The 21,320-nt window shown below is 38.6% G+C and overlaps 1 protein-coding gene across 3 annotated transcripts; it reads right to left on the bottom strand.

Moving 5' to 3' along the window:
* Nucleotides 1-100: 100 nt before the first annotated feature.
* Nucleotides 101-21,228, bottom strand: LOC137969367 (zinc finger CCCH domain-containing protein 11A-like). 3 transcript variants are annotated; one of them, XM_068815575.1, is made up of 16 exons: nucleotides 21,067-21,228; nucleotides 18,410-18,436; nucleotides 17,049-17,119; nucleotides 15,354-15,473; nucleotides 13,314-13,842; nucleotides 12,783-12,842; nucleotides 12,582-12,656; nucleotides 12,246-12,410; nucleotides 11,090-11,152; nucleotides 9,295-10,332; nucleotides 7,834-7,889; nucleotides 6,370-6,556; nucleotides 4,958-5,020; nucleotides 4,191-4,525; nucleotides 3,455-3,540; nucleotides 101-2,588 (listed from the first exon to the last, which is right to left on the bottom strand). In XM_068815575.1, exons 3-16 carry the CDS (start codon nucleotides 17,100-17,102, stop codon nucleotides 2,441-2,443), a joined length of 2,979 nt encoding a protein of 992 aa, XP_068671676.1. In that variant the 5' UTR covers nucleotides 17,103-17,119; nucleotides 18,410-18,436; nucleotides 21,067-21,228; the 3' UTR covers nucleotides 101-2,440. The 3 variants fall into 3 exon arrangements, with proteins under 3 accessions (XP_068671676.1, XP_068671675.1, XP_068671674.1); XM_068815574.1 differs by having other exon boundaries at nucleotides 18,410-18,712; XM_068815573.1 differs by having other exon boundaries at nucleotides 18,410-21,218.
* Nucleotides 21,229-21,320: the final 92 nt, after the last annotated feature.

Here is a 21,320-nt window from a genome sequence, read left to right on the forward strand (position 1 = left end):
TTACATGTGCATTTAACAAATCTTGATCGATCTTTTTCTCAACATAACTGTGGCTGAGAAACTGTGGAAACAGGACACACCCGTAAAACGACTCGAAAAATTCAGCGTCCTAATGACCCTCAATAATTTATTACTGTTTTCAACGGATCGTAGAATCAATCTTCCTCCACGACTGCGCAGTAGTTTCAAATGGTTGGGAATGCGGAACTAAGAATCACAGAGTCCTAACACCCAACCGATTATTTTATGAAAATGAAAAGGTTGATCTCATTCCACCAAGCATACTTTGTTAATGTCCATATCGCTTTCATTCGGGCTTTCTACAAAAGTTACTTTGTGTTACAATAAGTCAACTTTGGAATCTAACAGGGCTCTGTTTGGTACCCGGATAAAACAGTCCAAGCTGAAGAGATAGAGTATTCCCAAACACAAAAGTTTCCAGCCACGATCACATCTTACACTAAAATCATGACCATTTGATCGTTTTCTGTGAGAGTTTACCTTGAAGGTTTTCTTTGACTGTACGCAGGATCTTATTCATGATATCCATAGTGATGAAGATTGTACGAAACAAATTGTCCCTACAACGGCTTGACTGCAAATTGTTTCGCTAAAAGGTGGGAAAGGAAAGGTTTGTGAAGAGCATTTTAACAATGGAAATAAATTATGATGCCATCTGGACAAGTGCCACGGATTTACAACACAACAAGGTGAACTTGGGGGAAAGTTTTTTTTTTACAACGCCCATCTCGACTACTTGAGAACACCTGTCACGACAGTCAACGGAAATTGTTTGAAAGCTTTAATTCACACTTTGTATTTTGTCGTCTTGCTGTTACGAGGAAATAAGCAATTTTATCGTCATTGTATGTTTCTAATCACGTAGCATCTGAAGTACGAGGCCTTAACAAGATGATCTGCAGGAAGGTGAATGAAAACAATGCATGTGAGAACAAATATACGTCTTCTATATCCCCTCTCTCTCGTTTGGTGAAATAACTGGTTTTATCGTTCTTCGGCGCTTTTAACATTTTTCTCATCTTGAGTGTCCCGGACCGGATACGGCATCACCTAGCGATCTGCTCTTCTATCCGCCTTCCGTGAGGAAAAAGTGACTTCATCGTCTATTTCGTTATGAAATCACGCGCCCAATCTGAGGTGATTCCACCAAGTTATCTGTGCGTAGTTACAGTTGTAAAAAAAAATTCTTTTAAAAGCAAACATCCGTATAATGTTGGTACCAAATCCACAGAAACAACCACGGAATCAATCGACAATTGCGTTTGGCCAATGAAAACTTGTTGGTAGAATGGCGCAGACAGGGTGATATCATATTTCCACTACTGATATCCAGAAAGTCGATCTCCATGTACAATTTTCATTTGAATAATCCAAAACTGCTTAAAGTATCGGTTGTGCACGGAATGCCGAAACAAACGCAGTACACAGTGAGGTGGAACTGGAGATTTGACTTAACGGTGGCGCGATCCAGCGGAGCCATCCACGAGGATAAGCCGATGTTTTTATCACTCTGTAGAAACTGTTGACCTCATCATCTCTATCAGCATCCTCAAAACTGGCTTTACGACGAGAAGATTCAAGAGATGATTGTCTTTGCGCTGGCAAAATAACCTTGAGTCCGCAAAAGTATCCAATCTAGGACAGCTATTCGTTTGCTCTTCCAGTTGATGGCAAGAAGGGAATTGATGGGGTATTACAACGAGTTCCCGAAACGAAAGACAAGCGAATGCTTGTGAGGCACTGTACTTTAGCTTGGTTTTACTATCTCTTCGTTTGAAGTCATCTGTATTTGCCAAACAAAGTTAAATCTGAATTTAGGAACAACAGTCTATTGAAACTCGACGATTCAAAAACTCAAAATCAGTCTTCATCTCGCATTTCCCAGTTGCAGGTTTTCCCAATCATTTTACGTACTATATCAAGCGCTGGGTCATATTCGCGACGCAGAACATCTCCTGACGGACGCATCGTTACTTTAAACCCTACAGTTATGTCGTCACAGGCATTCTAATTCCCATCCTCCATACTTCGATGCCCAGTATATTTTTCAAACTTCTTCCTATCAACTAAATTACACGAGTCGATGTATTTCTTCTGCGACCAACAACTAAGCGAACCCCGTAAAAACCCTTCCGCCACTCAAGGTCGGCCACACCGTGAAGAGCTTTATAAACAGAATATCAGCAGCTTGTATATGACACAAGATGTCTTCATAATCACCGTCTCTGCTGTCTTCAGAAATTTTAACGCAACAATTCTTTACACTGTACCAGGAAACGACTTTGTCTATCTTTACTCTTTTCTGCTAAAGCGTTTACTCAGAGAATGTGCTCACAACTTCACCAACTTCGTTTAAAGGGCATCTCTAAAACGTCTCTTTTACGAGTCTAATTTCAACATGACAAAGCTTCAAGTGTATTCACTGATTGATCATTTCATCCAACTCCATAAGCAAATCGTCTTCATTGACATCGGAGTGCACATCTAGATCGATATCATCATGTCCCAAATCAATTTCTGCATCAAAATCACCAAAGAAGTCGTCTTTTTTCGCCATCTCGCTTGCACTGGTAAAAAAATGAATAGGAAAAGTTCATTGTCAGTTGCGTGTTGCCCTTGCAAACTCAGTAGGGTGTTGTTCCTTACTTCACCGGCAAGATGTTGTGTACCCAGGTCGTTTATCTAGGTGTAGGTTCATCAAGGACAGGTGCTACGGAGGCAGTAGGTTCGAATACTGCCCCCGACTCTTAAGTTGTTATTTCGCCCGTTGCCTAGCAACTACTCTATCGTACTACTCACGGGCGCAATTGCTGGTTTTCACTCACGTGATCAACAGCCATGTTTTTCAACGAAAATAAAAGGAAGCGTTTGCATAACAATAGATTTAAATTCCCGGAGGATTTGCCCGGGGCACCAACATGGCCGCCTTTTCTTTGTTTAGGGCACCAACATGGCGGTCGTGACGTCATGTGAAAACCGAGAATAGAGCGGTTTTCAATTGAGTGTTGAAAAAGTAATTAGCGATTCGCATTGGTTTTGCATTACTTCACTCAGTGATTGGTTCAAAGTTCTCGCCCCATTTTGTCAACCAATCAGAAGAGAAACCCAAACCAATAGTGGCTTGCAAGTGCACATTTTCCCGCGCTTTGTGTCGGCTGCGTGTAATTTCTTCGAGTTTTGATTGGTTTACTGGATTGTGTCCGTCCTTTTTGATTGGCCAAAGTAATTACTTTGGTTTTGGTTTAACGACACTCGATTGAAACTCGCTCTACACCTTCACGATGTGCGTAAAATACACCGTTTTCCGTTCCGTCTCACCCAGAGGATCAAACGTTTAATTATTGCCAACTATATGCACAAGGGAGCGGTTTGTACAATCGTCCCCACAAGCATTTGCAGCAATAACAGTCCACACAAAAATGAGAATACTCACATTGCTTGCTTTATTTCATTGTACGACGGTGGCTCCTTCGATCTCGGGGGGTCCATCACTGACTGTTCAACCGGTTGGCCCGTATCCTGTATATCAACAAATAAAGAAACTACGCATCAATTTTGAATCTTTTACATGAAAAACATTTTTCCGACAGCAAATTGTGGTGAAAAAGTAAGCCATTTCGAAATTCCAAGAACAGATACGTCCGCAGGGATACTGAAAACACGCAAGCAATTTTCTGCCTCGATTATGATTATGAAAACGAGTTGCATCGAAATCTTTTGTCTTTTCAACTCAAATGCAATCTAAATGCCTGCTTTTATCCCGACGCATAGAGGTACTTTTATAAAACTCCGAACTGGCTTATCACCCACCGGGAATAACAAGGTTATATGATAAGTGTGACAACCACACTCGATCTAATATTTATTTACCTCAGTAGCTTTGAACTGCATACTAACCAAGCGCAAGGGCCGTACTGGGAAATACTGGCCCGAGGTCGTGGCACTACGGAGCGCGCGCAGTGAGACCTGTCCGTACAAAAACAACCAAGGGCCAATATTTCCCAGTACGGTCCCGAGCAAGTGAGGTTGGTAAATTGTATGGCATCGTTTCTTCTCTGCTTGGTGAATGTTCGTAACCTTCGTCTTCCATCAGCGAACTTTGAACGGCAACCTTTTACATGTAAAACTAAAAAAGCCCTGCCATAATCGAGAAAAACTTCCTTTCTCACCGGTGCATTTTCACTATCTATCCCATCGTCTGTTGAATCTTCGGTTTTCAAATTATCCTTTTCGTCCTCATCTAAGCGTGGACCTGAATTAATCCCAGGGATATCATCAGTGTTTTGACGGGAGTCATGATTCTGTTCCGTCGTGGAAACCTGCTCCGTCGAAGACTCACACACCAGAGACCTAACACCTTCAGCACCCGTTGGGTCCAAGTGAACAGTGGACGATGTTAATGCCGTTGTATCGGGGAGATCACTGTTATCACCGGGTGCAGCTCGTACCTCGAGTGTCGCTTTTGATATGCTGCTGCTGCTGCTGCTGCTGCTGCTGACAGAATCTAGAGAGAAATACGCGTTTGTCCAAATTAACAGAGGTCAAGGTAACTAACACACTTCAGCATCGCCGCCATGTTGGATGGCAAGCACAATAGAACTCTCATGGTCGCATTTGTATATTTCGTCATTATCCGTCTTTAAAGGAGGAGGAGTTTTGTCAGATTCTGGTGCATTTAGAGACTAAAACGATCCCAGAGCCATCCACGTATCTAACAAGAACAATTCTGAGTTTTAAGCAGAGATTTTAGGAAGATGTCACCTTGTATATCCAACATGACGATCTATCTTGGGAATTCGGAGACAATATGCACCAATTCCAATGGATCAAAATGTGTGAACCACTCACCAAGGAACACAAACCAGAAAAGCGACCGTGACGCAAAATTAAGAGTTTATTAAGACAAAGGTTTGCCGCCACAAGACAAAAATCTCACCATCTTTAGACTTGGATTTGGTAGGTGCTTGTGCCCAGACTTTGATCCGTCTCGGTTTAATCACTGAAAATCAAAAGAAAAATAATTAACCCATAACCTGGTCGCAGATCGTGAAAACGGCACAGAATTTTACAGAACCTTGAAACTGCTTGTAGAAAAGCAAGGTTTGTGAAACATGGTGAGAGCAGAACTCTTCCACTCGAGTGGCCAAGATTTGATTCCAAACTACAGTGTGCAATGTGGGTTGAGTTACTTTATTCTGTACTATGCACGTTGAGGCTTTTCAGTGTTGCGCACCATGAAGCCTATCACAGTGATGACTTAGCCAGTTTTAGTTCAAGCGTTCCTCTGACGAGCGGATTAATAGTTCATTATTGCAAATTTGATTTCAGTAATCATTTCAATAATCTGTTCGTCGGATGAATGTTGGAAAATTCAAATCAAGCCTCTGTTCAAAACTCGAATTTTGATTGAAATATTGCTCGCTCCCAGTGCCAGCGGGCGTGAGAATTTGACAGGTGTATCAATTTGCATTATCTGCGAAGGTTGTGACAAGCGTGATTTGCCTTTCTTTATAAAGTCATTTCTCTGTCCCATCTTGAATTCGAAAACATAGTGTCTCAAGTTTGAGGACACTGGTAAGATTACAGAAACGCAATGTTGCAAGAGTGAAATGACCGTTGCTTGACAGATTATGCAAATCAGTAAACCTGTGAAATTCCCACGCTGGCCTGCCACCGGAAGACATCAATATTCCAATCAAAATTCGAGTCTTGAACTTAGGCTTGATTTGAGTTTTGCATTATTCACCAGACGAACAGATTATTGAAATGATTACTGAAATCAAATTTGCAATAATGAAGTCATTAAATCCCCTCGTCAGAGGAACGCTTGAGCTCTTTTGACTGTAAATGATTTTGTCCGCTGTTTCGGCCCTGACCATGCACAAACCACACCCTTTTCCAAAGGGCTGCCAATCAAAGGTTTCGATTAATTTATTCAAAACTCAGTTGTGAACTGAGGACAAAAAGATTGTGCATTGCCATAGTCAAGTCAACATGAAATGCGATGTCACTTTTCACGCTTTTATAATCTCCAGAGGTTTTTTTCTTTAACAACAAAAGTTAAACCACCAAGCTACAAAAGACCTGTTGGAGCTAGACCTTTGACTAGGCCGAGCCTAGTCAACTATAGAGCGTTTTCACTCACGTGACCAGCAGCCATATTGGATTACCAAAACAAAAGAAAGTATTTGCACAAAAAATAGAGTTCAATTCCCGGAGGATTAGTTTGATACACCATCATGGCCGCCATTCCTTCGTTTTGGAACACCAACATGGCCGCCGTGACGTCATGTGAAAACGCTCTACTAAGCAAGTAGAATACTTGCTTTAATAGGTTTGCTTTATTACCTGTAGTTGGCTTTGCAGATTCGTTCCTTTTGTTCTTCAGTAGCCTTGCACCCTTTGGTTTTTCTTGTTTTTCATCCTGTTGATTTTCTTCCTTGTTTTGCGAAGCTCTCTGCCGCTTTTCCGCCATAATTTCATCAAAAGTTTTGACCTTCACCTTCTCTGCTGGTAGACTATCACTAACAGTGCTCTGATAAATAAAATAAAATAAAAAAACGGTTTGAAGACTGCTGATTTCTTTTGGCTTTGCCCTTTCCTCCAGGGGCCGGTTGCTCGAAGCCTGGTTTGCGCTAACCGTTGGTTAAGAGGTGTCAAAACCTATAGGTTTCCATGGTATTTAACGCTGGTTAGCGCTAACCATGCTTCGAGCAACCCGGGCCAGGATGAAAGTGCCTTTAGTATCTTCTAGAGTACGTTACACCGGTTAAATAGAAAGATTTAGCGTCAAGTCTTGCGTGAAATGGCAAACGTCGGCTTGCCGATTCATGTTACACGTAAAATGGAGTGAACCTTGTGACTTAAGCCTCGCGTGACCCACGGCAACTCGGAAGATACCTCGAGTATTTAGTTCACAAAAAAAAACCTCGGAATTTTTTTTTTTTATTGTTGGTAGAAAAAGGCGCTACATAAAATGAAAATCTTAACCCGTCAAGTTTTGCGAGTTTCCACGAGGCTGTTTTGTGAGGCAATAGAGTCAACTTGAGTTCATGAAGAAAATTGCGGTAAGGAGTCAGTTATGAACGATCTATAGTCATGAAACCCCTTTTTCCTTGTTTGATTTACCGGAGAATAGGTTTTGGGTTCTTTTTGTCTACATACAACTTGTTATGTAAGAAAAAAAAGCGAGTAGAAAAATTCCATGTAAACGCATGGCAAACGCGAAAATGCCTACTTTCACGTAGAAACGGCAACCGGCAACCGGTAAACGCGAAAATGGCGGGAAAATCGTGGTCACGTGGCCGGTCACTTTTGCCGTTCGCGTTTCACGTAAAGGAACGTGATGCTAAATTTCTCTGTCATAAAAACAAAACCACCCAAATGGCGAGGATGAGTTAAAGCAAGCAGTGCGGTTTGTTGGAGCCTAAAAAAAGTTTTGAAACATGTTCATTATCGGTTGAAGCTTGATAACAAGATTCAACCATGAGGATGGCCTCCAACACAAACCACCATTATCTGTAGAGGATTCATTTCACAATGGCAAGCTGCTAGCTAACCAGTCGCTGCTAAAAACCATGCAGATCTCTTGCTCTTTATATAAAATCACACTTTTATTAATTTAAATGATGCATTTCCTAAATTGCCTTCATGAATACACCAAAATATGTCTTACAACAATAAAGAGGAAAGAAAAATTACAAATCCAACGTAACATACTGGTAAAACTCCAAAGGGTGGGAGGTAGCCAGTTGGTATTTGCAAAACATGGATCGCATTCAAAACCAGCAGCTTCCTCCTCAAAGTTCTCACCTTTTTTGTGGAATTCACAGGTTTGCTAACCTCTGTGGTGGCAGTAGAAGTGACATCTAAAGAAAGATGAAGTAAGGATTTGAATTAAGTTAGAGATGGCAAAACCTGTATGAAAGTAACCTATAACTATAAAAAAAGAAATGACATTCCTTTCTTTCACTATACAGGTTCCTTATCAACTATTGTTCTTTTAGTATTTATAGTTTGCAATTTTCAAATAATTTTGACTTGATAATGACGTTTGGCTAACGTCGAAACGTCGTCGTTTTTTTTTAAACAAAGTTTTTAATCAGGTTTTTAGTATTTTTAAGAATGTTTAGATTGCAGTTTTGTCACAGTTAAATGTTTTCCAAAATCACGTCTTCTTCGAAAGTAACTTAGGTGACTAAAGTCATGGTTACTCGAATAAAATTTAAGGGGCCTTCAACACACCTTCCCTAATTTTGCTTTATTAAACCGACATGTACCCTTTTGGAAACACAATTGTCCTTTATCCTTTCAAAAAATTCACTTTTTGTAGCTTGTTACAGTTAGCAAGAATAGCAGTCACTTGCTCCACAACTGAGCAAATGAATAATGTGATGATCTTCAAACAGCTCCTTGATGCAGGTAATTTTATTCTTTGAATGCATTACAGCAAGACAACGTGTGGCATCGTCACACTCTGCTGCCAGAGAAATGACTGTGGTCCAACAAGGACCTTAAGCAAGGACAACAACGACGACGGCCACGAGAACACCACAACACAATAAGTTTAATAATGAGCAAAAACAATAGCTGTGCACGCCCTGCACGTGCGTTTCCCATTTGTGTACATTTTTTCTTCTCGCTCTGAACACGACGTGAATTCAACCAATTTGAAGTTCTGTGAAGGACGTGAGCACCTGCCAATTAATTTTCAATTTTTCATCTAAATATCCACAACATTCTCACCAATTTTACTTCTGGAATAAAATATTGACACTCACTTTCCATTCCGAGTGACTTATGACAGTAATGGGAAATAACATTTTTAGACAACGTTCTCATAGCCGTCGTCAACGCTCTTGCTTAAGGTCCCTATTAATACATGGAAGCGGCAAAAAAATGTTAGTGTAAATGGCACAGTCACGAGTTGCAATCCTCTGATCAAGCCCAAGCCCAGATTCACATCTTCTTTAAGTTTATCCTTTTAAAACCCTTCCATATCTGCAGTTCCAGTAACTTTACAATGTATGTGACATTTTACCATGATAATTAAATACTTAGTGGCCATGTTTGTTTTGAGTGCACTCAACCCAGTAATGATGGTTGATGACGATGATGATGACGATGTCAATTACAGCAACCATGGTGGTGGCTTGGGTTAGTTTGAATTAAGGATTTTATCAAGACAAAGTGCACATGTACAATAACAGACTGTGTCATCTACACTGTACAACAGAGTTTATCATGGATTTAGCTTTAATTGAATTTATTTACCATTATCTGTTGTCTTTTTACTTGGACTTGACTGCTTCTCCATCACAAACACAGTTCTTTTTCTTGTGGTTGGAACCCTCTTTGCCCCACTGTCTACATTCGAAGACGAAACAACCTTTCCTTCCTTCTCATTGTCATCAGTCACCTTGTTCACTCTCTTCAGCCGTTTCGTAGGACTTAGTGCCAAGACAGTGCTGTCATTTGCTGGTTCGAGATTGTCTGCTGCAGGGTCATCATCCACACTTTCCAAACAGTCTTTCAAACCTTCTTTCTTGGCTCTCCTCTTTCTCTTCAACTCCATAATCTCCTCAAACGATTTCACCTTTACCTGTTGAAATGGAGATGGTGGTTCTCTTTTTGTGCCATCCCCTTCTTTATTATTGTCCTTTGTTGAAGGTGAACCAGGATCCCCTGTGCTTGTAGCTGAGGAACTGGCACCATTATCTCTACGTACAGTGCTCACGACTTTCTTCAACGGCCAATTTTTTTTATTTGACAAAACTTTTCTACTCGCAGTCTTTCCACTAAAATTATCAACAGTGTCATCTTTACCAGCAGTATTTGTGGAAGGAACTATCTGCATTGGAATCAACTTCTTGCTTGACTTATCAGCAGTCACTTTTTTGGTTCTTTCAGTAACGACTTTCTTGACAGGCAATTTTTCACTGTTTTCAGATTCACCAGCACCTATCCCTTCTTCCTTGTGGACTTTCTTAGCATTCTCATCATCTTCAATCTTGTTATCTTTGCTGTCTTTCTCCTCTGTCCTTGCATCCTGGCTCTGAGCTCTCCTCTCCTCGAGTTTCTTCAGTGCCTTCTCACGAAGTATCTCTTCCAGTGTTTTGACTTTTATATCTGGACTTGCTAGATCCTCAGAATTACTTGCTTTTTCTTCCTGAGCAGTTTTCTCTATTTTCATGTCATCTTTTGAAGAACTACCCTTGCTTTCTTGTTTGACATCCTTTATATCCAATTCCTCAAACTCTGATGATTTCCTAGATGGTTTCCTCCTTGCTTTGATCCTGTCTCGAGCAGCTTCTGTGCAAAAAAAAAAAAAAATCAAGAGACAATAATAATAATAATGTTATTGCAACCCACAAGAAATACAGTTAGGCAGATGAAGGTGGAGCCAGTTCACTTAACGCCAGTAGTTCCTTCAGTTACAAGATGGGTACATGTATCAATGGAGGCCGATGGTCTGCCTTTACCCCCCTCCCTTTGTCAGTGCTCAGTTTTACGTGTATTTAAAGATATAGCTACATGGATTGAGGAAAGTCGAAACAGACGTTGAAGTCACAGAGGATCGAACTGGGGACCTCTTCCTCCGAAAGCCGCACACTAACCAACTGAGATACGCCTGCTTCTAAAGATGATGATGTTGACAACAACAATAACTAGTATTGAGTAAATCTTTGTTTCGGTATGCTTGTTTTCAATTATTACATGCAATTTCAAGCCCCCTTGATGACTGGTAGCAGCAAGATTTGATTGGTTAATTTGATTGGAGTCTTCAACGGGTTTCAAAACTGACAACAGAGCGCATGAAAAATTCTGTTTTCAAGGCATATAGTTTTCCAAATACTGAAATTCAAGACTTGTTTTCTTAGAATTCAAAAGATGAACTTTGCCTTTCCCCCCTCAAATAACCTCACTCGCACAGGTTGAAAACATGCACTTGGGGTAACTGACCATAAGGTCTCTAATGACTCTGTAAAAGAACTACATTGTATTATAAAATGACCTCTGACGCCCTTCTGCATAAAACCTGCACCCAATCCCTGTTTCCCAAAATTACCTGCAGAGCCCCTTCCTTTAGCTCTACTCCCAACCGTTTTTTTCCTTTCAAGGCTTCTGTCTCCTTAGAATAAAAAATAATATCACATAAAGAGATTAGGTGTCAGTTACTGGATACAACAGATTTCTTAACATTGATGTGAATCAACGAGCAAATTCTAACTTTCAAGATGTATTTAAGGAGATATATAAAAAATGTTAAAGTACTTCTAACCCCAAAATACTTTTTGCTAAAATGAACCTTTGCACCTGTTCAAAACGCAAATTGCTTGCAAAAACCAAGCATCTTCTTTTCACGTCCGAGTCAGAAGGGGAGTGGGTCTATTTCTGACTTGATGTCACAAACTGATTTACATGTACATTGCAAAGTAGATTGTGACATCAAATCAGGAATAGACTCGCTTCCCAGTCCGTCATGAACAAAAGATGCTTGGTTTTTCGCAAGTTTTGAAGCCTATAAAAAGGCAGGATTTGTTGAAAAAGGAAAAAAAATGGCTGCAGTGCGTTTTAAACAGGTGCAAAAATTCGTTTTAACGAAAAAAATACTTCCAGGTTTGGGGCACTTTAACCCATTGACTCCTGAACCGCCTCGCACTGACGAGTAAAATAGTCTGGCATTAGAGGCAGCAAAATCTATCAAGTCTCACTCCTAGGGGTCAACTGGGTTAAAGGGAACACAGTTTTCGAGCAGTTTTCAGAATTTCCCAAATTTTTACGTTTTTATTAAGTGATTTTTAAAGAACAACTATTTTACAGTTTTATTAGTTTAGCTAAGCGCGTCGAAAGTGTACAGATTAAGCGATGTCTTGTTATTCTCGATCCTGATAGCCCTAAAATCTAAAATCTTTTTAAGATCTAAAATTTATCTTTTGACTGGATGTAGAGGTTAACCAGGGAACCATTCACCATCTCCCTAAAACCAATAATATAACTATATTATAATGTGAGAATAGTCACATGAACCCAGTGTAATGGCCTAGCTCAAATAAATCTCTGATCGTATCAGACAATCCAAATTTATTTTGTAATTGGAAGGTCATACATGTACAAATTTTATGTAGGTTTGATTGTTCTTTGGGAGCAATCTAGTTTTTACCAAGTACATGTATCATTGAGCCACTACAGTCAAAATATTTTCTCTTTTAATTCCAACTTACTCTCAGAGATGGATTTGTTGGATTTAAGTCTCTTGTTTTTATGAAGTTCCTTTTTCTTGCTTGCAAAAACTTCTCTGCGTGAACCACCAACAACCTTACGCCGATTTGCATGGTGTGATCTATTCCTTTCCTCTTCAATGTCACTCCCAGAGAAAGAATCTGAATCTGTGAGAGAGAGACAATCAAACTTTACTCATTGCCAAGTGAATTTAGTTTGTTTCTTATATCACCTTACAGTTTTTGTAATTGCATAGAGAAGCCTGAAAAATCCAGGACTTCAGTGGGGTTTGAACCCATGACCTCGCGATTCCGGACCACCTGAAATTAGTGCAATACCTCGTTTGTTGTAGCTACCATCCCGTCGTTTCTCTTCATAAGGTATCATTCCTTGAGCAAAGGGTACCGTCGACCCTGGGACAGAGAAAATTAATTACTGGAGGTCAATTTTGATCTCAAACTCTGTACATGTACAATAAAATTAATGCCTTAAGTAGGACTATTAATTTTTACAGATATTAATATTAATTAATATAGTACCTTGTGGTCCTCCTGCATACATAATAGTGTTGTGATATGACTGTTGTGGCACTGGAATTTCTGAAGAATAAAACAGGATTTTTTTTGTAAGGCAAACTGTACCCACATGAAGAGCCATTATTTAAATAAACTTCACATACATGTAGCTATACAGTAGCCATTCATTTTTTAAACTGTGGCTCTGTCTCAGTCAATATCAACATTTAGACAGTAGGTGGCTTTTTGCCCTGTAATGGCAAGCTCAAAATGAATACAGCAGTCCCATACTGCATACATAGAGCAGGAACATAATATTATACTGCTACTTACCCCAGGAAACCTCTTCCCTTTTTCCTTGTCAGTTTTAGTTAATTCCATAAAATAAATCAAGGTTGTTAGAACATACTTACCAGTAAGTAGTTTTAAAAGACAATCAAATTAATAGAAGAGAAAATACGACCACAAATCAGTTACTTGTACACTATACCAGCCCTTAGAACTCCAACTTACATGTACTTTTATGTTCTTTCCTACTTATCAAATACACAGTACCTCTTGGTCCGTATCTTGCAGGAGCGCTTGGCATCATCTGAGGAAATCCACTACCTCCAGGTACTGGTTGAACCATGCCACCAGGTCGTGGAGGGCCAGTATACTGTGGGGTCCTTATCATTGGAGGTGGCTGAGGCACTAACCTGGGTTGGACACTGACAGGAGCATATTCAGCAGTGACTGGTGGTCTCACCATGATGCCTCTTTGTAGCATAGATAGCCTTGGTCTTAGGGGACTCGATATGGTGGGGATTTTCATCCCTCCTTGATTAACAGTTACTGTGCTTGGCATACTGGACATGGGAGGTACTGTTGGCGGAATAGGCATGCCGATTGACGGTATAGGTCCAGTGGGCCGTGGGTTAACTTGGTTAACTAGTTGAGGTTGGTTCATGTTTGGAAGTGGACCCACATTCCCTGATGGAGGCAGGCCATTTGGTCTTGGTTTTTGGTGAAAAAATGGACAATGAGGCTTTAAGCACCCTTGAGGTTGGGATTCAAAATAACATGGCATGTCGGACCTGTTTTTCTGTAAACACAAAGAATATAAATTCAAAGATGCATTTTCCTGTTCAAACGTAGAAGGCAGTCCCCTACAATAATTATTTGATATTATTTTAACCCTGGCATTTTAAAAAAGTAATAAATTAGCTAAGAGAAGGCCTACCCCAGAGGTGAACACAAGACAAATAGATATTGTAAGTTAGACGTTTGATGTTGTCCTATGGCAGTATAATTATTTGAGATGAATAATACATAAGCAAACTGTTTGAATGAGGCCTAGATCTGCTTTTGAAAACTCAAATCTAGCTTTCACCAATCTATGGCATCATCAGGGAATAACAAAATATTATACAACAGCAAATGAAACAGTGATGAAGGTGACAATGTAGGTGACCAACAGTAAAGGTTTTATATGAAATGCTAAAGAATAATAGATAGCAAATAGTAGATGTCAGCATACATGTGTGACATTTGGAACACAGGAAGTAAAATAATATATGAAGGTGTGACTTAATTCTAGTTTATTATTTTCGCTATTTTGTCATTGCTTCCCAGGTTACCTGCGACTGAAGCAATTTATGCACAATCGAACGCTGAGGTCCAGTGCAGCTATGCAGCTTGAAATCCCACTAGTGTCATATATTTATCAAGACCAAGCTGCTAAAAGCTTTAACATTTTACCTGGATGTGTAAGGAACTGTCTTGATTTTAACCAGTTTTCTAAGATGACTTTTAAGTTTTTAATGAAAAAGGTCAAAGATAATTTTTTAGCTTAATGTTTCTATTATGCACTGTATATAGACATATTTATTTTTATTATTGTATCTTTATTACTTTTTTACTTTTTTTCACCTTTATTTTTATTTTAGATGATATATTTTAGCAGATGAAGAGCCACCTTGTGGAAATGCTGAATAAAGCCATTATTATTATTATTATTATTATTATTATTATTATTATTATTATTAAATTAATTTTCTTCCTAGAAAAACAAGCACAGTACAGCAATGAGAAACCAAAGCCAGAGGGTTATGCGGGCATAGGTCACAGTACAGAAATTACAGGAGGTGCCTGCTAATTATTAGTAATAATATATAGTTATTATTATAATTATAATAACATGACAAAGAAAATAATTATTAGGTAACAATAATATTATTGTGGACATACTTACCTGTAGTAAGAAAGAAACAACATAATTTATAAATTAATAAGAAAGGAAGGTACAATGTAAGTTGTGATATAACTAATTTAAAAGCATAGATATTGTAGAAAAGATATTAATTGAATGAGGGAAGAAAAACTTAAGTGACGAATAGTAATCTTTGAGTTTACTTTCATTATTGGAAAGAGCGAGGGAAGTACATGTACAGCTGTACGTAATGAAAGAGGAATATTGTTCCAGATTTGAGGATCTTGAACACGGATGCAGTAAGAATATTTCAAGGAGTGAATAATTTGGTCACTATGGAGGGCCTTACATAATTATAATCACAAAGTCATTGACATGATTAAAAGAGTTCATGATCTACATACTGTTATCACTGAATGACGGAACTTGCAAACTTTTCTTGTGCACTTTCCCTTTTCCCATAGTTCACATGTTATCTCATTTCCTAATGCGGCAGGTTGATGTCTGTATGGACACTCATCACCCTAATACAAAAAAGTTTCCATAAATAAATATCAGGGACCGGTTGCTCGAAGCCTGGTTAGCGCTATCCGTTGGTTAAGAGGTATCAAAACCTATAGGTTTCCATGGTATTTAATGCTAACCGTGCTTCCAGCAACCCGGGCCAGAAGCTTAATGATACGTATGCACATGATTGAAAAATAAAATTCAATGGAATATTAATTTAACCGGTTGACCCCAGGGAGTGAGACTTAAAAGATTTTACTCTGTTTACAGACAGATTTTTATCTGTCACCAGATACATGTAATTTTACTCGTCAATGGAGGGCAGTTCAGGAGTCAGTGGGTTAATAAAATTAATTTCACTACATACATGTATAGCATCCAGGTGATCTGGTGACGTAATTCGGAGGACTGGGGAGAAAAACTTTTAACGCCGTATCCCACAACCGTGCACGGCCTTATTTTCGAACTCAACATGACAGAGGCGAGGTTAGATCTTGTCGGGTCTACTTGAATGTTCATTCAGTAACAGGAAATGTGGTAGACACGTAATGATCTGTTGAGTTTTGGCGATAGCAATACTGCAGGGAGTTTGGAAACAACACCTAAGGCCGCAGAGGACCTGGATAGAGTCTTCAGAAGCTCAGCGGTTAGACCATCTGACTAGATCACAGAGGATTGTGGGTTCAAAAATCCCATCTGCAACTCTGATTTTTTTCTAAGTTTCCAATGGATAAAATTTCACAAAATTGGACACCAGGTAATGCTGATAATTTTGTTACTGACAAGGCACAATCAAATTTGTTCAAGCATAATAATAATTATAATAATAATCATCATCATCATAATAGTACTAATTCATTTGTAATAGATCGTTTTCACTGTCACGCAATAAAAAAATAAATCAAAAACTATCCAGTGCAAAACGCTAAGAAATTGTTATGTTATAGAAGATAAAGAAATAAGACACTTGTCCCAGTTTTAGGCCTCTGCGTTTCCCCAAACTTCAGATATTCGTCGAAATGTTTCGCAGAAATTTACAGAGCCCAGTATGAAAACGCCATATTGGTGTACCTCAGTGGTAAACCAATATGGCGGCCGGAAAATAGTGTAAACATCTGGAACTTACTTTGGCTATCTAGGCGACTGATTATCAGTACTGAAAAAACAAGCATTTACATACGCACTTTTCCTAATGCTCTAACTTCTAAAAGGGCTCAAAATCATGAGATAAGTATATATTTTTCAACAAACTTGATCGTAGCCTTGTGTCACGCACCTACATAATCCGGAAATTCAAAATGCTCTGGTTTCCAAACGAAGCACGCTATTGAGCTGTGAAATTGTCAACACATATAGATATGCCGCCTCTTATGCCTGATGAGGATAAAAACTTTGGTGGATCTTTAGTTTTAGATTTTGGAAAGTGATGACGTCACGTGAAAACGATCTATAGTGTCAGTGAGTGAGTCACACTAATCAGTCTCAGACTGATAAGTTGGTATCAATAACTCAAACAAGGGTAAAGCAATGTTGCTCATTTTTGTCTTTGTATGGATTAATATGGCGTTACAGAATCAACGCACACAAAATACCTTTGCACAAGTGGAGTAGTAGTAAAAGTAGCAGTCTTCTTCCTGTGATGCCATCACTTCAAAAGGGCTGACTACAAGACACAAATGTTGCATTTTTTTATGCTAAGCGAAAAAATTATATTATTGTTTGGGTCTGCAAGGATTTTTACTTTTATTGTTGCAGTACGTAATTATCTTCCTTTTTAAACTACAGTACAGGTATAATAACATGGAAAAGATTAAAGATCCCTTGTCTGGGAAAAGCAAAAGAAGAGTTATGCGCTGGCTACACGTTCATACCACATCATTGTCATAAAATATTGTTGAATCCACAAACGTTAGAAGGTGTGACATGCATGTTTGATTATGTTTGTTCAACATTTTTTGTTGGAAGAATGTTTTTCTTGCCATCAAACATTAATTCCCCAACATAAAACAAAATTAATGCTAAGTGCATAGCTGCCCTTTCAACAATGTTTTATTGCTAAGACCTATTAGTGATGGACCGTTTCCAACAATGTTATAATGTGCACATCCAACATTGTTACAAGCGTTCTGACTTACAACAATGTTGGGACTTAACATGTTCTTCTAACAATATGTTACAACATTTAGCCAGGGCTTAACTGAAGTTATTCAACTACTGTAAAAATGACATTCCACTATCTTTTATAATGTCACTCATGGAGCTGTACTATAGTTACATGAACGAAAAACAATAATAATTATTCCTTGAACATTCATTTACTAGGTTTCATACATGAACATATAAACCAGGCTCCAGTTAAGTTTAAACAATGGATGTACATGTAGCCCTATCCACGAGATAAAACACTATCCAGTGGATATTAGCGAAACCAATTGTGGTATCCAATGGATAACGTTATCCACATTTAAACAAGTGGGGTGATGTTACAGATAGGAATAATTATTTATAATAAAAAGATAATAATAATAATTATTATTATCCTTTTATTGATTTGATGATGAAAATTATGAGTAGAATCATATTTAAGACAACGTTTCAGTGTCCTCATGACACTATCATCAGGTCCTCTTTTTATTATTATAATTAAGTTGAAGATGAAGATGATGACAACTACATGTACAATACACTAAGTGCATGTGTAATGGTCAGATAATGCAATATCATGCACATAAAAAAGGAGCCATTTGCAGTTATTATTTTCTATTAATAAGTCTATTAAATTCAATGGTTAAACAGATAACATCTTGCTTAAATTTTTATGTACACCAATTCACATCAATTTCCCTTCAGGAGAAAAAAACTGGGCCACCACAATAATCTTCATAAAACCATGTTTAAACTACAAGTACATTTGTACATGTATGAAGAAATAATTTTCCCTGCTTTACCTTACCTGGTTTTCCCTGCTGTCACACAAGCTCTGAAGAATCCAGAAGAAACAACACAAGTTCAATGTGACAAAGAAACAGGATCAAACAGTCACCCACATGCACTCACAACAAGTTAGTAATCCAAATTATGTCATTTAAATTTCAGATGATAATTCTCCAACAATGCAGGTTTCACAGGGAAGAAGTGTTGAGCTGCATTTTCATTATTCCAAACTACAATTGAACAATCTTTCAATGTCCCTTGCTGATGTTCCGCAAAAGTGGTTTCAAGTCTGGAGACTGTCTTCTTTCCAACTTAGTCCTGGCTAACAAAACATAAGGCTGATGGCAACACATTTCTTCAATCATTCCTTGGTCATCCAAGATGCTCTGGTTCCAAGAAGTTTTCTTCCCAGAGGCCTTCACCCAGGCAGATTGTGATATAAGTCCATGATTTTAACTTTTTTTTTTTTAATATTTAAAGTTGGAATTTCAATGTCCTTTAAAATAATATTCCAGTAGAGAGGATGGTTATAAATTTTCTTGTTGCTGTAAAGGGTGTAATGAGTTCTTCCAATTAAATAACAAGTGCTCAATACACCTGTGCCTTCTCAAAGGAAACAAATCACACTTATCTCTCAAATACAGCAGGCTTTAAATTATGGAATGTCAATGACTTACAGCATTAATAAAAAGACCAAACTCAATAATTGCTTGAGGGGCTTTTCAGGACTATAATGATATAAACACAAAATCTAAACTTGAGAGGTGAGAAGGGGTCCAGATTGCTGTTTATTAACACGGGCAAGAAATCAACTTCTCTTCTAGTGGTCATCGTGAGACTTAAACATGGCATTTCCAAGCCAAATTCAAGGTCATGCAAGCTATAGTTACTGTAAGCCCTGTCCTAGATAACAGGCAGTCACAAAACGTTTAATATTAAAAATTCCCTCTTTTCATTCACTCTGAAACGTTTATCATAGCCCCCTCTGTCACAAAATCCACCCAAACAGATCACTTACTGTTCAATGTAAAATTTGTTTAAGAAGCATAAAATTAATTTTATCAATGACTAGAAATTTAGGGGGAACTACAACTGCTTCACAATTTTAAAGGGATTATTTACTTTTACAATTTTTGTTTGTTAAATCAATGGAGGAGGACAACTGGTTTTAAATAAAAAATCAGAAATGAGAGGATGCCAAACAAAAGCAAAGTTTGTATGCTTTTAGCTTCATGTTAGCAGAAGGAAACACTGCTCCAATGCAACATGCATGTGCAGAAAATTCTAATAAGATTTTTTGTTCAGTTTACAGCATTAATATTACACGTATTGTTACAGGCTTGGCACAAAAAGTAAAAAAAATTGTTACAAACAGCACAAGATACAGCTTTCATAGTCAAATAGTGTATAAGGAGGCCATTCTGAAGATGTCCTCCATTTCTGGACCTTCAAATAATGGCAATGTTAGCCTGTGTAGCACACAGTTTTACACATGTATGTCTGAGAGCTTAATGTGTTTTTCACCTTCCACCCCTGTCCCCCCCCCCCCCCCCACCCACTCTCTCACCCATCACCTTCTCTTTTGACCTTAACTCGCCAGCTACTTTTCCTCAAAAATTATCCTAAATTTTAGGAATAACATGAGACATTCACACAGAACATGAGCCCTGGATCGGCAAAGTTTTGTTCATGACAAGCAAGAGAGACCCGTGAATTCTGAGCAATTTTTTGGCAATTTCTGTTTCCCTGTCCAAGTCAAAGGCGGTGATTGAAGATCGACCACACGCTCACATGTCATCTGTCAACTGAATTTCCAAAAAAAATTAAAGTGTTCATGTACTCTCTCTGAATTAAAAAAGCCAAAATTTTATAATATTAGTGTTCTGTTCAAATAACCTAATTCATGCTTCTGGGGAATGCAGGAAATGCATTCTAAGAAGTCCAAATTTCAAAATTTTCCCAGGGAAGAATGTCCAGAGACCATACTTGTGCCTTTGGGGCACATTGTCCATTCTCTGCCCACACCTCAGGTTTTGCCACCTACTCAAATTCTTATCGAAAACCCTGGGTGTCATCAACAGAGTTGCAACAATGCACCAAGCCCACGGGAGAGAGGTGTTTGGTCCTTTCGTGAAAACGTTTTACAAATAGAAATAAGAGTAACAATTATAACGGGCTCTTTGGTAAAATAAAATTGCTGGCGGCGGAGAGGTGAATTCTTTTCTCGTAACGTCAGTAGTGAGTGCTAGAATTTTTCGAGTTTCCAGCTTTTTGAAAACACTAAAAAAATACAAAATTACGACAAAACTACCAACTCTACGGAGGAACACATTCCAGCAAATATACAAGCAACCACCTCGAAGCATGATGAAGCAAGCTTTCCATTACGAAGAATTGAAATCAACGGCGACTTTAAACGTTAATAACTATTATTTTGCAAAATTTTTGGTAGATCAATTCAAAGCCGGTTGCGAATATAAACAACATGCACAGCAAAGCTTGCGTCGAGCAAATGACAAAGAATATACAAGTCTACGTTCACGGCAACACGAAAAGTACTTAAGCTTTCACTCACAAACAAATTCAATACAACACAAAAAAGAATCACAAAGTTAATTACGCTGGAAACTCGACAAAACACAACGACATTAAGCTTAAAAGAGAAAGGATGGTTACTTCGTTGTCTTCCTTGTAAAACTGCCCAGTTGTTGATTTGATTTCGATCTTGGGACACTGAAGGACGAAGCTAGGAATCCTGACTTTAAATGTGCAAATTTCGACTTCCTAAGCCATGTGTACAATATGGCGGCTCCCTTCGAGCTAAAACTATTCGAGTTCAGGGAAGGGAGAGTGACACAAGCTAATTACCCTAGGGGAGGGGCCATTTTCATTCAAACATGCCTACCTCGGAGAAAAGCTTTGTTTTGCTA

This window comes from Montipora foliosa, chromosome 9 (assembly GCF_036669935.1).
Source record: "Montipora foliosa isolate CH-2021 chromosome 9, ASM3666993v2, whole genome shotgun sequence".
Taxonomy (NCBI): Eukaryota; Metazoa; Cnidaria; class Anthozoa; order Scleractinia; family Acroporidae; genus Montipora; species Montipora foliosa.

Bases quoted from the DNA above. Each gene is read 5' to 3' on its own strand.
- LOC137969367 (XM_068815575.1), bottom strand. From the start codon at position 17,102: ATGGCATCACAGGAAGAAGACTGCTACTTTTACTACTACTCCACTTGT. The intron at 11,153-12,245 runs GTAAGTTGGAAT...TTTTATTCTAAG, and splicing joins CAACAAATCCATCTCTGAGA to GAGACAGAAGCCTTGAAAGG. The intron at 3,541-4,190 runs GTGAGAAAGGAA...GTTGATATACAG, and splicing joins TAGATAGTGAAAATGCACCG to GATACGGGCCAACCGGTTGA.